Source organism: Thalassophryne amazonica, chromosome 11, assembly GCF_902500255.1.
Source record: "Thalassophryne amazonica chromosome 11, fThaAma1.1, whole genome shotgun sequence".
In the NCBI taxonomy this organism is placed as follows: domain Eukaryota; kingdom Metazoa; phylum Chordata; class Actinopteri; order Batrachoidiformes; family Batrachoididae; genus Thalassophryne; species Thalassophryne amazonica.
Window position 1 is genome coordinate 56,256,305 of NC_047113.1, and position 18,135 is coordinate 56,274,439.

Sequence of the window (18,135 nt, forward strand, 5' to 3'; positions counted from 1 at the left end):
TATTAGATGGAAATCCAGTCCAATGAGTCAGTTCTCTGAAATTCTCTGAAAAATTAACATACTGCTTTTAATTAGAGCAAGAATATTAATGATTTATTTTATTTTATTTTTAGATTTCTGATATTTATTTTCCATAATATACGAGGTCTGTTAGAAAAGTATCCGACCTTATTATTTTTTTCAAAAACCAATTGGATTTGAATCACGGAAACGACTCGGCGAATTTGCGCGCACGTCTTTCATTAAAAAAATGTCCTTAAACAGTGGAATGGCCTCTTCTGAATCTTCTCTGTTCTCTCACGACGTCCTGGGTGAATTAAGCCTTAAATTAGGATGTTTTCAGGTCGAAACAGGCCGACGACGGCGCCTGGAAGCGCTGCGCGACATCCCGCTCCGTGGGAAGTCCTTACAGCAACAGAAACACCCCATAATCTCTCATCAGCCGTTAAACTTTTCACCGAAAACCAGCTAGATTTCTTGAATAGTGTCCACTCGGATATTCCTCACAGGTCCAGAAAAAATTTTGATAAAGCAACGCTGTTTCACACGCTGCTCAAGCAACGCTTGAGCAGCGTGTGAAACAAAGGAATTCAGCCAAGAGGGCTGGACCACATCTCACTCAAGGCCTGCCCACAGGGAAATGACGTCACTGACGCGTGAAAAAACTCACGCATGCGCACGAGGGTTCAAGCATGATTGGTGTAATCGCACGTCATTCAAATCCATATAGTTAAAAAAAAGTTTCGGTTTCTTATCTAATAGACCTCGTATAATACTCTAATTGTTGTATGTTTGTAATTCACACACCAACATTTTCATTGGGCTTTTGCTCTCCTCCAGATTAATTAATGCCCCTTCAAAGTTAAGAATTTTGGTGACTCTCCTCTCAAAATACGAGGTCTGTGATGAAAAAAGCGGTCCTTTTTATTTTTTTCAAAAAATAAATGGATTTGATTCATATGTTTTTACGTCAGACATGCTTGAACCCTCGTGCACATGCGTGAGTTTTTTCACGCGTCGGTGACGTCATTCACCTGTGGGCAGGCCTTGAGTGAGGAGTGCTCCACCCTGCCCGTCGGAATCTCTTTGTCTGAATAGCCGCTGCGGACGGCGCACGTTGCTTTATCAACATTTTTTCTGGACCTGCGAGGAATATCCGAGTGGACACTATTCGAGAAATTAAGCTGGTTTTCGGTGAAAAGTTTAACGGCTGATGAGAGATTATGGGGTGTTTCTGTCGGTGTAAGGACTTCCCACAGAGCGGGACGTCGCGCAGTGTTTCCAGGCGCCGTCGTCGGCTTGTTTCAACCTGAAAACATCCTAATTTAAGGCTTAATTCACCCAGGATGTCGTGAGAGAACAGAGAAGATTCAGAAGAGGCCGGCATGAAGACTTTATGTGGACATTCCACTGTATAAGGACATTTTTTAATGAAAGACGTGCGCGCAAATTCGCCGAGTCATTTCCGTGACGACTTGGCAAATCTGTGTGCGCCGCGACAGGAAAAACACCTCCGTGTTGAAAACCATTTGTAAAATTCAGGCAGCTTTTGATGGCTTTCAACAAGTGAGTAACTGAGAAATTGTTTAACAGCTTGGGCATGTTCCAACGGAGGTGTTTTTCCTGTCGCGACCCCCCGCGGTCGGGTCCGGCCCGACAAGCGACTCTGCCCGCACGTTCTTTCATTACAAATTGTCCGTTAACAATGGAATGTCCGAATAAACTCCTCATGCCGACTTCTTCTGAAAGTTCTCTGTTCTCTGACGACTTCCTGGGTCAACAGAGCCTGAAATGTGAAAGTTTTCAACTTGAAACGGCAAGACGCTGCCGCCTCGAAGTGCAGATCGGCATCAGGCGCCGTGGGCCGTCCTTAAAGCGACACTACCAGACCAAAATCTCTCATCAGCCGTTAAATTTTTTAACGAAAACCAGCTGAATTTATTGAATGGTGTCCACTCAGTTGTGCCTTACAGTTTTGAAAAAATTTTGATCAAACAAAGCAGCAGTCTCTGAGCCATTCCTAAACAATGAAAAAACGACAAGAGGGTGGGCGACTCCTCACTCAAAGACTGCCCACAGGCGAATGACGTAACCGACAGGCGTGAAAAAACTCTTGCATGCCCACGAGGGTTCAAGCATGTCTGATGTAATCACACGTGATTCAAATCCATATGGTTTTTGAAAAAAATAATAAGGTCCGTTACTTTTATCACAGACCTCGTATATGGAGTTTTGTCAGTTTCTTTGATTTCTAAATCTGATGTCTGGTGGCCACCGGTGGTTGTTGAAACACTTTGCCACTGGATTTAGGGTGAATTGAGGGGTGATGAAGTGAAATAATGCGGGGTTATTTGTCATGTCCTTCAGTCATGATTGATAGTGGACAGTTGGAGTTTGTCGAGGAGCCATTTGATATTAAATGGTCACAACTCTGTATTCATCACGGCAGGCCCCCTTAAGCAGGCAGAAATAGAAAATGTAATCTTATCCACAACCGTGGCTGTGCCTCAGGCACTCTTTCATCCTTTTTTACTCCTGATCCTCCCTTAGGGGCCCTGCCCTCTCTAAAGGAAAAGGGGAAATCTATAATCTAGCAGATGGCAGAGGATCTATGGGAAATTCTATAATGGGGAAGTGGTGATGATGGTAGTCATAGTGGAGGGCAGAGCACCTTGTCCTTCTCACAAGCAGCAGCATTGGTGGTCTGAGTCTCTGTCATGGTTGTCATACAGGCTGCATGTGGAGGTGGGAGACGCAGGGTGGTCACTCACCAGCTGAAACCTGCAGATCAGTGATTGCTGTGAGCTGTGCTTTTGTGGGGAGGCAGAAAGAGTGCGTGATGTGTGTGTCTGTGCATGCATGCATGCACATTTCTTTTCATATGCACAATGTGCAAAATGAGCAAGTCCCCTGTAGCTGCATATCACTGGACATGCCTCTGTAGCTCGGCTGCAGAAGTGCACAATCTGCATCTGCAAACATGCACTTTTTCCCATGTACAATTTAGGATTTACGTGCATTCCCTTCCATTGCTGCTGTTTGAGCTTTGCTACACCAGCATTTTTTTTCTATTATTTAATTGTACTTGGTTGTTGTCTCTTTGTAAGGCCGGGATATTAATAACAAGGTGCATTACGTGTAATATTTCCTTCTGAGACTATGAGGAGTCGGTGGGACACAACATCAAACTGCACAAACACAAAACATACGGACAGAATTTGATACCTCAGTTGTAATTGATTCGTTCTCGGTTGATTTTCTGTATGTTTTCAACATGTTTTAGTGAAGCAGTCAAAGTGTTTTATATCTGCCTCAAATGTTGCTGGATATTTTGTGTCGACCAAATCGATAACATTAAAAAGCTGCATCAGTGACAAACATGAAACAGTGATTTGTGCAATAGATTTTTTTTTTCTTTCAAATCCTTGAGTTAAAAAACAAAAACATTTTTTGTTCAAGCCAACCCAGGCGGTATTTAATATTTAACCAATTTGAGTACCATTATAAAAATGATCATATTTCATACAGTTGATTTTGAATCTTGCCTCCAAAAACATTTCTGTTTAAAGCACATGTCAACTTATAATTTTATAAATAATGATCTATTTCATTTTACTTTATTGCATTTGGTCAAAACACAAAAAGGCCTGGGAAAGGATTTTATTTATTTATATGTTTTCAAAATCACAGAAGCCTGGTTGTAACTCAACCATATGGGAGTATACTTCCATTTCATTGGAGTGCTGGTACCAAGCCCAGACCAATGAGTAGGGTTGTGTTAGGAAGAGCATCCAGTCTAAATTTTGCCAAACACACATTTCACAAATCAAATGTCCATACCGGATCAGCCGAGGCCCTGTTTAAGAATGTCCATGAGGGTGCTGCCTTAAATTGGGCTGCTGTTAGATGAAGAAGAAGAATAAGAGGGAGACAATGTGTCTTGAAGCAGCCGGAGATGTAGAAACTTAGAAGTGTGGAAGTGAGAGTCAGGACTTTGAATGTTGGAAACATGACTGGTAATGACTGGACATACTCTGTGTACAAGAAACCATGTGGACGTCAGGCCAGGAGCATTGATGTGGCTTCAAAATGTTTTATCATGGTGGGAATGGGAGGAGAAATGGTGTAGTTATTGAAATGGTGTAGTGAGTTATTCTAAAGGAATAGTATATTAAGAGTGCACTGGAGGTGAAGTGAATGTCTGAGAGGGTGATGAGTGTGAAGTTGGAAATTGAAGGGGTGATGATGAATGTGACCAGTACATGTGCACCAACAGACAGGTTGTGAGATTTCTGGAGTGAGTTAAATGAGGTGGTGGAAAGTGTATCAAAGCATGAAAGAGTGGTGGCCATGTTGGTGAAGGAAACATGGGTGATGGGTAGATTTTGTATCAAGGAGAGGAATGTGGAAGGGCAAATACTGATAGACTTTGCAAAAAGGATATGACAGTTGTGTTGTATATACTCATTTTATGAAGAAGGAGGAGCACAGGGTGACGTACAGATGTAAAGGAAGGTGTGCACAGGTGGACAAATTGGAGACGGAGGTAGCAGGGGAGAGCATAGCCAGACAGCATTGGATGGTGGTTTTTAGTGCGACCTTGGAGGTGAAGAAGCGGAAGAGTGTCAGAGTTGACGCAAGGATTAAATGGTGAAAGCTGAATAAGGATGACTGTTGTGTGAAATTCAGGGAGGAGGTGAAACGGGTACTGGATGGAGATGAAGTGATTTTGGATAACTGAACAGTTACTGCAGATGTGGTGAGCGAGACAGGTAAGAAGGCGTGGGTGACAACTTAACAGAGGAAGGAAGACAAAGAGACTGTAGAATGTAGATGTTCAGGAAAGCTTAAGACCTTAAGAGTTTGGCATAAAAGAATTGTGATAGTAGGGAAGATGATGAAAGCAGAGGAGTACACAGAAAAATGGCATAAGGTGAAAAGAGATATGGCAAAGGATAAGGACAGGGAATATAGTGAGCTGTACATGAAGTAGAACACTAACACCCCCATCACACATACGCCGATTGAGGCCGAATTGCATCAGAATGACACATCCAGCAACAATCGGGAAATATTGAGGTGCGGTCTGAAGACCAACGGGCGGCGGTCTGTGAGCATCTACATATTTGGTTCCATTCCCTCCGCTGTCCTAAGTGTGTGCCACATGTTCAAAATGCTCTTGGCGCCATCAAGATGCAACGCACATCTGACGGCAGTCTATGTGCAGTTTTTGCATCATTTGATCGTAGTCTACATAATCTGATGGAATCATAACAGCGTCTGAAACGGTCTGATCGTGGTTGATTGAACTCTGAGATCGGTCAGTCACAGCAAAGCCTGCCAACATGTTGAGCCACGTTTGTCCACCTCCACTGGACCCCGGCCAGGGAGGGCAAAGGAAATGTTGATATAATGTATGTGGCACTCTGCACGCGTTAGAGGCAGTTCACTGGCTGTGTTTGAAGAATGTTGCCACATGTGGGAAGTTGGCGCACTGCCAGCACAGTACAGCAGCAGTTACGGAGTCCAGCTGGATGAATAAAGTCTAGCAATGAAGGATATACTGATCAAACACCGAAAGGCATTTTACATTAGACTGTACACAAGCAGACCATCACTGACAGTTGTCAGCCTTTTTGTGTGCTCTCTGGATGGACCGCGCCTGTGCTCTCACGTGCACATGCGCCCGATGTGTGCACGCGGAGTGAATGGCACAGCCATTATGAACACACACATGCAGCTGAGCGAACATTTCGGCAACACACTCACGCTGCTTTGATCACTTGTTCTACAACGCAGGCACACGTGTGCGCACTCGCGTTGCGACTCGTTCATCCATTATGAACACACGCGCACAGCTAAATACACATTTCATCTGGCCACACACTCACACACTACTTGGATCCCTTGTTCAATGCACGTACATGTGCACACTCTGTCTTGTGAGACACACTCACACACACACTCCTGTCAGCACACCCTCCTCCTGATGAGAGGTCAGTTTAGAGCTGCGAATGTGAGGATGAGTGAAGAATTGATTGCGTGGGTTAGTGAGTGGGTGAGTGACAGCTCCAATGTTGTGGCATCTGACAGTAGTCTGTGTTATCTGACTGTTGTCTGAAATATGTTTGGGCGGCATCCTGCAGGTGTGCACAAGACAGTCTGGATGCATTCTGACACGGCTGACTACGTCTCTTTTCTTCCCGACTGTGTCCGGATTATGACCATATTTGCCTTGTCGGCCTGGTCCCTGCACATTCTTGCTATATGTGGTGGGGGCTTAAGAAAGGTGGAAAAATACTTGTACCGAGTGGCCAGACAGACAGACTGAGCTAGAATGGATGTGCAGCAGATTAGGGTGATAAAGGATGCAAATGAAAATATGCTGAAAAGCAAAGAGTGTATGTTGAGAAGGTGGAGGGAGTATTTTGAGGGGCTGATGAATGAAGAAAAAGATACATAAAGAATGCTGGATGATGTGGAGAGAGTAAATCAGGAAGTGCAGCAAATTATTAAGGATATTATTAAGGAAGTGAGGACAACTATGAAGACTGGAAAATAGCTAATGTAATGGAAATTAGTTCAAATGTTTGATTTTTGGTGAAGTTTACTGTTTCAAAGGAACATTTTCTGTACATGCCTGATACTTTGCAATGTATCTCTGAGAATTTTTGTTCTCATGTTTAGATTTTGATAAAATGTAATATGTGATATGACATGGATAGGGTTACATTTTAGAGTGGATCTGGGTGAAAAGAAATGACAGAAAAATTTAATTTCTTAATGGATTAATTTTCATAAAATTCTCTACGGGTAGTCTCTGCCTAGAATACACATGATTCCACTGGTCTTTGTTAACCAGTTGGTATTTATTATGGATTTTGGTGGACTCAATTCCAATATGTCAATTAAACCTACTGATTTTCTGACATTTCCAAGACATTTAAGCTTTTAGATTCTCTGCCATGTATATTTTGTTGAGAAACTGCTTCAGGACAGGATATTTTATTTTATAAAAAAATGTTTTATGGGAGTAAGGTCTGTTAAGCTTTAACTTGACATATATTGAACACCTCTGTGAAAAATAACATTGGATCACATTTGGCACCATTGTTATCCAAGTTTACTGGACTATTTCCCTTCATGATTCACTTATCCTCCATCATTTCAGAGTCAAGGGTTTTATATGTTGGCACAGTAGTGTATATTGTATATAATTTGTATTCTATTAGTTTGACCACATTTATTTCTGAAGTTTTTGGCTGTAGACCACAGTTACATGTCATTGAGGCATTATAGAGGTGTGCCCTTCAGCATGTGCCATTCTATAGTTTGAAATGACTAAAAGAAGAAAACAGCAGATTTCTAAACAGCATGTTTTAGTTCATATTGCTTCTATTCACATTTTCCTTGGTTGTTTACAGCGTTTGCTGCGTACGCCTCAACAATACATACAGCAGAGCAGCTGTCTGACTTTTTTCTTTGTCACTGCTGTCTGTGTGACATCTGCTGAAGTTGTCGGGTGTTTACTGGTGGAACAAGAGGTGTCTCCAGCCCCGCCGTCTACCACCCCCAACCATCACCCAACCCCACCGTCGTTCTCTGGTGCACCCCGCGCCCTCACACAATGAATACACTTGCATCCTGACAACAGACCCAATTGTCACGCTGGGAGGAAGGCAAATCAAATCTTATGGTAGCAACCGGGCGAGGAGATTGCTTTTCCTCTCTGTGAACCCAGCGTCCCAGTGTCACACATTTACTGGAGAGAAAGAAGTTCGGGGTGAAAAGGAGAAATCTACCGGGCTGCAGCTCAACCGCACATCTCCCACAGGTCAACTCTCACCCATTTCATTCCATCTCCACTCTCTTTCCACTTTCCGCTGCACTTTTGCTGACATGACCTATCAGTCAACATGTGACATGAGGGACTACAGTCCTCTCTGCAGTCAGTTAGATGAAACTGAACAATAATTATGGGGATAGAATGCCTCTGGCCACCAAACGTGGGCTGCTCGCATCACAACAACACATTGTCCAACCTGATTAAGCAGCCATTTGTGGCGTCCTCGCTGTAGTTAAGCAGTTCTCATCCTCTTGCCTGAAACTTGACCTCCCAAGATATATTGACGTGTCCTCCAATTTGAAGTCGCTCAGAAATGCAGGAGTTAGACATTGCATTTCTTTACAGGAAGAAGAGTCTAATGCATCTGATTGTCACTCAGAATAGGACCGCTTGAGCGCCCGAGGTTATGTCTTTTTATGCCTGTTTATTTCCACTGACAATTTGATGAACGGAGGAAATGTGGTTATTAGTTGTGTTTTGGCTTTGTTAGCAAACAGCTGCTGTGTTGAAGATGAAACTGGAACATTTGGAGAAGTACGGCTGAAAAGTGTGACATACCAATACTAGGCTCTATTATCTTCATAATGGAGTCTTCTGACAAGTATTTTATGATTGCATGAGTTACTTAATTAAAAAAGGCATGTTACAGCTGTAACAGTTCACATTTGTAGTTACCTCAGCTAACAGCTAATGTTAGCTGTATGTTGTAGCAGTACCACTTCATAACAAGGCTGTCCTAATAATGCATTTGTAAACTATTTTTAATTAGTTCATTATTTATTTTATGAAAACTTTATAAATCATTTAACATAAGCTGGAAAAAAAAATAGGAAGAAAGGGTCATGTTGACCTGTTGCTTTCTAAATAGTGAGTCCATATTTCATGATTTATGGAAAGCCCATATTTAGTTGTACCGCTATGCCTCAGATCAGTTACTTAGCTTGGTATTTCTTTCACACTTTATAAAACAGCTCACTTTTGACACTTGTATGTTTCTTATATAAGTTTCATGCCTGATGCTTTGTAACATATTTTTCTACATACCCAATACTTTGTAACATTTTCTCTACATGTCTGATACTTTGTAACATTTTCTCTACATGCCTGATACTTTGTAACATTTTCTCTACATGCCTGATACTTTGTAACATTTTCTCTACATGTCTGATACTTTGTAACATTTTCTCTACATGTCTGATACTTTGTAACATTTTCTCTACATGCCTGATACTTTGTAACATTTTCTCTACATGTCTGATACTTTGCAACATTTTCTCTACATGTCTGATACTTTGCAACATTTTCTCTACATGTCTGATACTTTGTAACATTTTCTCTACATGCCTGATACTTTGTAACATTTTTTTCTACATGTCTGATACTTTGTAACATTTCCTATACATGTCTGATACTTTGTAACATTTTCCTCTACATGCCTGATACTTTGTAACATTTTCTCTACATGTCTGATACTTTGCAACATTTTCTCTACGTCTGATACTTTGTAACATTTTCTCTACATGTCTGATACTTTGCAACATTTTCTCTACATGTCTGATACTTTGTAACATTTTCTCTACATGCCTGATACTTTGCAACATTTTCTCTACATGTCTGATACTTTGTAACATTTTCACTCCATGCCTGATACTTTATATCATATTTTTTTTTTTTACATACTCAATACTTTGAATAATTTCTCCACATGCTCAAGGTTTGGTAACATTTTACTAAAATACCTGATAATTTGTAACATTTCTCGAGATGCCTGATACTTTACAACATATTTTTCTACATGCCTGATATTTTGTAACATTTTATAGCAATATCTAGATCTGGATTTGATTTGTAGTTGCGCTGTCTGTCTGTGACCTTGGACAAGACACTTCATCTGCACTGTCCCATTACACCAAACTGTAAATGTGTACTCGCGAACTGTGTAAAGGGAGCTGTAGACTCTCAACTGCTTCATGCTACAGAATCTGTGGATAAGCACAAATAGGCCTCAGAGTCGATATAGTACTGAGTTCCTAATACTTTTTGAAAAAGTATGTGTGGTGTTGCTGTGCTGTCTGATAATAGATTTGATTTGCAAACATTTCATGTACAACAATGTTTGAGTGCAAAACATTCTAGCACCTTGTGTTGTGCAAGAATTTTGCTGCATAAGCAGTTTGTAAGCTTCCTAAAAGTGTTGCAATTCCAACATGGTCAAAACACAACCTACATGCATCTCTTGGTGCATCAGTGAATACGGCCGTGCTATCATCTGTAATCTTTGAAGGAATGAAACAAATCCTGGAGGCAATTTATCTTCAGGATTTTTAGTGCTCAAATTACTCGCCTTGTCAAATAGTTTCAGGCTGATCACTAATGACTCTCATGTGGTTGTTACGTACTATATTAAGACAAGTCAAAGTTAAAATCTCTGAGAGGAAATTGTGGAAAGTCAGGTTCCACCTGAGGAATGAATCAGGTAGAGAGAGCAGAAGTGTGGCATATTCCTCTCCAGGCTGCACTCACGTACAGCCTGTCATCCAAACCAATTACTGACTGCAGCTGCAGCCACACTGACATTCACAAGAAAAATTCCATCCTGTCTTATAAATGAAGTTTTCCCCTTGTTACTCCTGCCCGGTATTTTCATTAGCCGTTCACTGGATGCACAGCCGCTCTGAAAGATGAAGATAAGTTTAATCTGTGTTCTCTGAGCTCAAAATGGAGCTCAGGTGGAACATTCAAACATAATATGCAGTCAATAATATTCATGTTTCATAACTCTTTCCTCAGTTTTTCCAACATCATTAATTTGCAGTATGTTGCCAGTACCACTAACCTTGTTATTAATGGAGCCGATCTGAATGGGAACAAAAAAGAGGTTGAGGTAATGTTCCTCAGCAAACATAGTGCCAGCTGTATTAATAATTAAATGTTAATTAAATACCTTTTTATGGATTAGCTTCTGTATAATGGTGAGCTCAAGCTTAATTAGGGGTAAATGGTGAAATTGCAGAGGGAATCATGCTAACCTTCACCCCACAAACATCACATCTTAATTCAGTAACCCTCCATCAGAGACTTGCCCTGTGTTCTTGTGTATCTAGTGATACATAATGTGGAATAATGGAGGTCAGGTGGTACAGAATAGCTTGTTGTCTGATTACCCCTGCAGGCAGTGGTAGCACATGTGGACGTATTGCTTTCCGTCATGTGTGTCCAGCCATACGCCTGAGAGTTTTGATTTGATTTGGAACAAACTTGGTAGAATGATTGAGAGTCATCCAAAGACACACTGATTTGATTTTTAGAAAAATTGGTGAGAAGTCACAGTCACAGGACGAATTCTAATTTCAGGCTTCATACTGATAGATGATACTGGTACATTCATCCTGGATTAGTTGACTTTAACAGAGAACGTTGTGAAAACTATTTGCCTTAAGTGAGTTAAGTTTTTCCACAAGGTGAAAATACACAGGACAACATGGAACTTTGTAGCTTAAAGTTTTTGTAGCTTTGTAGCTGTAACTTAAAATTACGTTTTAATAAAAATTGCAAAATCTTAAATAGTGTAAGGCAACAGGTTTCCAGGCGATTTTGTACTAAAGTCCACAAATTCAGGGTAAGAGTGTACCATGGATATTGAGAATGGGTATTCTGAAGAATTGGTTAACAATACTTCTCTGGTTACTATTATACAAATAATAAATGTTTATGAGTTCAATGGTATGAATATTTTATGAAATATTCTTTCCATTGAAAGAATGTAAAAACATTCATTATTTGTTTTATATAATGGTTAAAATAGATCCTTGTCATTTGAACAACAGAAAACGGACTTACATTGTGGTGTGCATCACTAGCCTTGATGTCAACAGTCCAACACAAACTTTAAATAGAAGTCCAAAAGGAATTCTAAGGATGTAGTCCATGATGCCGTGCACTGACTTCATGTACTTCCAAAAAAAAAAAAAAAAAGACTTTGTGTACTTCCTCACACCAATGAAAAATCACATCAGAAATTTGTCCAGGTTTTCACTCACTGTAAACTTATCCTTAGCACCCTAACAGCTCTTCGTGCTTCCTGACGGCTTATGGCATTGTGGATTTGTTTTTGTTTTTTTGTGTGTGTGTTAAGAAGAATTAGCACCGTCAGTTAGCTCATTCAAATAGTTGTCTGTTAGCAAAACAAACTCTGCCAGGTTTAGCTAAACCCCGTCTCCACTAGTGGGTGGGGTTCACAGTGTGCAATGGTACAAAACGTATGTAACCAATTTGCACAGTAAATGGAACCAAAACAAATGGGACAAATAATTCATGTCATGTGACACACAAAGCACCAACCATCATGACAAGGATCCACTCAGCTATTATATAATACACATTAATATGAAGTCATATCACTCTTCTGTTTATCATATGACCTTTGTTCCTGGCTAAGAAAGGTCAAACACAACATCATAACTGTTTAAATCAAACATTTTGCAGACTCACACGGTGGAAGAGTTCCCCATTGATCAGATGTCAAGGTCACACAGAACCTTAGCTTTTTATATCTCCGAATCACAAACAAGTAATTTGCCTGGCTTAATGTCAGACATGTAAGGAGCGTGTTGCACTCTCTGAGTCCTCCATCTTGTTATTGAAGGTGCCAAATAAGATCTATTTTAGTATATCACAATATGACACACCATCTGCTTTTCAGTCTACTGTTCCAGAAATTCATAAATATGGACTTATCAGAAAATGTCATTCATACCCATAATCTGCAGTCCAGGCCAGAAATATTGGCAACCCTTGAACTTTAAAATATGTTCAGAAAACACTGCAGATCAGCCAATCTTCTAGAATCATTGCACTTAATAAAGTTTCCACTGTTCCCGAGTAACAACAACAAAAAATGTTTTCATATGATGAAATAAAAACAAATAAAGATACATAAAATATGTGACAGTTATTGGCACACTTTGATGAATTTTATCATGTAGACGTGTCAGGGGATCGACACATGGACATTTACAAGTCACATTGGGCTTAATTTAAATCAATCATTAAAAACTACCAACAGTATAGAACTGTATGGTAAAGCTGTCTGAAGTAAACAATTATCGAAACTGACTGATGGGGCATGGGGGAGACAAGTGACGGAAGCCACCAAGACACCATGTTGACTCTGGAGGAGTTATAACCATCTGTGGATGTGACTGGAGAGACTGGGCATTGTGCTGCTAGTTATACAGCTACATGGTGGAATGGAAGAGGGAAAGTATTTCTTAAAAAGAAGACGAGCCTAGATTTGATCATTTTTGTTGTGTTAAATTTGGAAGTGGCCACAGACACTCTGAGTGGCTACAATAGAATCCAATAGTATTAACAATGCAATACCAGTGTTTTGCAGTACCCATCCAAGTCATGTAAAGTCTGTGAGTATGCTCTGGTGCTGTGCTGTGGCCCATACACAACACTATGGAACTGCATGGGGTCTCAATGGCAAGCATTCCAGGCAGACAACGGTCCATTCCTACATTTCTAAAATAACCAAATACAGCACATCCAGAAAGCATGAACAGCGCTTAACATTTTCCACATTTTGTTATGTTACAGCCTTATTCTAAAATGGAATAAATTAATTTTTTCCCCTCAAAATTCTACTCACAAGGCCACATAATGAGAACATGAAAAAGGTTGCTTTTTTGTTTTTTGCAAATTTAGAAAAAAAACAAAACAAAACAAAACAAAAAAAAAAACTAAGAAATCACATGTAAGTAGTAACACTCTTTGCTCATTACTTTGTTGATGCACCTTTGGCAGCAATTACAGCCTCAAGTCTTTTTGAATATGATATCACAAGCTTGGCGCACCTATGTTTGGACAGTTTTGCCCATTCCTCTTTGCAGCACCTCTCAAGCTCCATCAGGTTGGATGGGGAGTGTTGGTGCACAGCCATTTTCAGATCTCTCCAGAGATGTTCAATCAGATTCAGATCTGGGCTCTGGCTGGGCCAGGAAAGGACATTCACAGAGTTGTCCTGAAGCCACTCCTTTGATATCTTGGCGCTCTGGAGCAGGTTTTCATCCAGGATGTCTCTGTACTTTGCTGCATTCATCTTTCCCTCAATCCTGACTAGTCTCCCAGTTCCTGCTGCTGGAAAACATCCTCACAGCATGATGTTGCCACCACCATGCTTCACTGTAGGGATGGTGCCTGGTTTCCTCCAAACATGATGCCTGGCATTCACACCAAAGAGTTCAAGCTTTGTCTGATCAGAGCAGAGAGTTTTGTTTCCCATGGTCTGAGAGTCCTTCAGGTGCCTTTTGGCAGGCCGTCATGTGCCTTTTACTGAGGAGTGGCTTCTGTCTGGCCACTCTGTCATACAGGCCTGATTGGTGGACTGCTGCAGAGATGGTTGTCTTTCTGGAAGCTTCTCTCTCCACAAAGGAATTCTGGAGCTCTGACAGAGTGACCATCAGGTTCTTGGTCACCTCCTTGACTAAGGCCCTTCTACACCAATCGCTCAGTTTAGACGGTTGGTCAGCTCTGGGAAGAGTCCTGGTGGATCCAAACTTCTTCCAATTACAGATGATGGAGGCCACTGTGATCATTGGGACCTTCAAAGCAGCAGAAATGTTCCTGTGCCCTGACATGCACTGTCAACTGTGGGACCTTATATGTAGACCTTATATATGTCTTTCCAAATCATGTCCAGTCAACTGAATTTACCCCAGGTGGAATCCAATTAAGCTGTAGAAACATCTCAAGGATGATCAGTGGAAACAGGAGGCACCTGAGCTCAATTTTGAGCTTCATGGCAAATGCTGTGAGAATGAAGCATAAATAGTCTTGAACCAGGAACCATCTGTTTCAGGTCATCCTTATGAACAAATCATAGCAAAACATATTAACATTTGGACATCACACATAGTCATTAGCGAACTGGCAGTGATAATGTCACCAACAATAAGATTGCAAATTTTCCATTGCGCATTCCTAAACACTAAATATGAAACTCATGTGCATGCATAAATTCTTTAGAATATGTACAAAATATCGTGCTTTACTTTTCGTATGATATGAAATGCTGCCCAAGGTGTTCCACCTTGAGTTTATACTGTATTTTTAAAAGAATCATTATGCCTGGGACTCATTTCTGTTCTTTTCTTCACTCCCCCTGTCATTGCTCTTTCTTCAGTGTTATGGTTTCGCTTCCACACATGCATTGGAAAAAAAAATCTGAATGTTCAATCCCATTACCATCTAATAAGTATACTGAGTTTTAATCCGCTGGGCCGTTGTGGATGGCAGCTGTGCAGGACTGGCACTATACCGCAACAGCAGGACTGTGTCAAACGTGGCGCTTACTTCATAATCAGCGACCGCGCTCTGCTGCCTGCATTAACCTTTCGTATCATGCCCTGACTCTTTCTTTTTTTTTCTCTAAACTCTGCTTTGATATCTGTACTGTGGATTTCCCTCAGAAGTCGAGTGTCTGCTCGTGGTCTTTATCAGGATACAGTATCTGCGCTGTGGAATTTTAAGTGAAGGCTCTGCTTTCTTTCTGCAGAAAACACCTGCGTCTTATCAAAGTTTGTGAAAAGGTCCAAACACTGGCTTCTCTCTGGGACTGGAAAGTCCTTTGAGAGGCTTTGATAGCCTTTGGCCTGCAAACATGAGTGTAGATGTCTACCTGCTCCACTCTGCTCCTTATCATCAGGCACTTTTTTTTTCTTTTTTTGCTATATTTTATATATATGCTGCTTTTGAACTGTGTTCTCTAATGTGGGTCAGAGATCTGTCGTATGCATAATTCTAAAAGCCTTTTCATCTGCAATTGCAGAGTTAAGATTCCCCTGGTACACTCTTAACCTCATCTACTTCTCTTGCAGTTATTTATTTAATATTTCTACATTAATGTGGCCTCAAACATGGTGAAAGTGAAGAGTTCAGAAACGAGGTGGGGGAGGGAGGAAACTTTTCTTTTTCTTTCTGCACGATGGTCTCCTCCTCCCTAATGGCTCCATTTTAAAGATGGCGGGTTGACCAGCACTGGGGCGCGGGTGGTGATGAGGAGAGGCGGTGTGCTCGCTGCTGAGCTCTCTTTAGCTCCCAGTCAGCCGCTCTGTGTGTGTGCTTTGAAAGAGAATAGGATTCAGCCCTTTGAAAGCCGGGGCTGCTCACCAGGGTCTCTGTGTAAAATAACATTTCCCCTGAAAGCCAATTACTGCTAACATTATTTTGGTTGCTTCCGTTATTAAAAGTACCTCTCTGTGTTGCCCTTCTACCCATCATCCCCCCATCCCTCCCCCCACCCCTCACATTTGCTCTTTTCTGCAGACGGAGAATTATTCCATTGACTCCAGCTATGTGAACAGCAGAGCCCACCTCATTAAAAGGTATGTCTTGATTAGAAATGATCAGCTGTAATCTGGACTTGTTCTATCTAACCAGAGAGCAGCTACGGCTGCAGCATTTACTGCATGTGTTGAAGCATGCTCATTGCAACGAGAGGAAGGTGTTTTGAAATAAATCTCCATAATGCATTCAGACAATTGTTTAAAGGAGGCACAAACTCATATTTAATGAATATTACATTATTATACAGTGAAAACGAAAAACAAATCCAATTTACAAATAATATCTGGAAACTGTAAAGGGTTTTGCTCCTATTGTAGAAGATTAGGCATAGCTGATAGAAGCCTAAAAATTGTTGCTCTTGGTGTCGCTATGTTTGCAGTGCTTACTCTGACTACGTCATGACCAACCCATAAATGGATAAAGAGGAGGAACCTGGGCAAAACCCCACATGATGTGGGCTAGACAAATCCCAAAAATGTTTGGTTTGGATATTAAATCATATTTTTGAGGACTGACTTCTCATAATAGATTGCTTTGGTGTGGGCATTAAAAATTATGACCTGCTTATTTTGTCAGTAATCATTGATTTACGGGACTTAATGTCATGAAGCTACTTTCTCTCTGTTTGTGGTGTGGCTCGATCCAGAGATGGTTGTGGTGTCTGTTGCTGCAGCCCTCCCATCCTGTGCACTGGCAACATTTCCTGTATATTCATTTTATAAATTGTTTTGTAAATTGTGTCTGTAGCATGGCCCTAGCAGAGGGTCACCCCTTTGAGTCTGGTCTGCTTGAGGTTTCTTCTTTAAATCATCAGAGGGAGTTTTTCCTTACCACTGTTGCCTGTGTGCTTGTTCTGGGAGTTGGTAAGATTAGACCTTAAGTTGCCATGACACTTGCATGACATTGTTCCGCACACTTGCACGCACATCATCGTGACGATCCCACCGACTGTGTTCCCAGCTGGACGCAGCGCTTTGTTCCACTCGCTGCCCCACGCTCTGCGCTGGACGCTGCAAAAATAAAATAATTATTTCGTAGCAGATTATTTTCTCTGCAAGTTGGCTGCTGAAAATGGCTCTAATCACTTCTTGAATCACAGAGGACCGCTCCAGCTGGAGCCGTCTGACCGAGCTGGAGAAAGCCTTTGGAGCCATCTAAAAAAGTAATTATTTGTCATGTTTACATTGTCATGGTTTGGTAAAACAGTTGCATGTTCTTTCCTTGTTGTGTGCAGCTGTAAAAGTATGTTTATGATAGATTTAACATCTTGTTATAATCGTTCAGACAAGCTGCGTTCTGATGCGGTGTAGTGACACAACCACTCGCTCTGTTCACTTCTACTTTACTCGACTTGTCCAGCTGCATGTAGTGTTGGTGTTGCACAACATTTATGCATGAAAGATTTTTTGGACATTTCAAAATTCTCTTTGCGCAGTTGCACACGCAGACGCTCTTCTCACATTCAGTATAGACCAGTTAAAGACAAGTTTACTCTCCTGCATGCATCAAAGTCGTGCAAGTGTCAGGGCACCTTTACATGTGTGAAGAGCCTTGAGGCAACTTTGTTGTGATTTAGCACTATATAAATTAAATAAATTTAATTGAAATTACCAATAGCTGCTAAAAATGCTAGCATCTAAAATTAAATCACACAATAATTGTCAGGTACACAGGTCTTAGATGATTCATTAGGTTACCTAACCACTCAATAAGCCATATTTTTACAGATATTTGTAAAAAAAATGCGCAAAATGATAGACACAGTGTTCCACAACACCTACGTAGCAGCCGCAGACAGCGGCCTCAGAGTGAACAGCACTCTGAACTTAGCATTGCTGAACTTTGAAACTAGGCATCGAGACCAAATGCATTTTTTGTACCAGACTGCAAACATGTTCATTTCTGCTTTAAATTTGGACATTTTAACATGGGCTCCTATG

General features: G+C 41.0%; 1 protein-coding gene across 1 annotated transcript in view; it reads left to right on the top strand.

Moving 5' to 3' along the window:
* The window catches only part of pcdh19 (protocadherin 19), a 144,744-nt gene that overhangs the window by 65,269 nt on the left and 61,340 nt on the right, over positions 1-18,135 (top strand). The window contains 1 exon segment of the mRNA XM_034181842.1: positions 16,175-16,233. Within this exon segment, the coding sequence (XP_034037733.1) occupies positions 16,175-16,233 (59 nt within the window).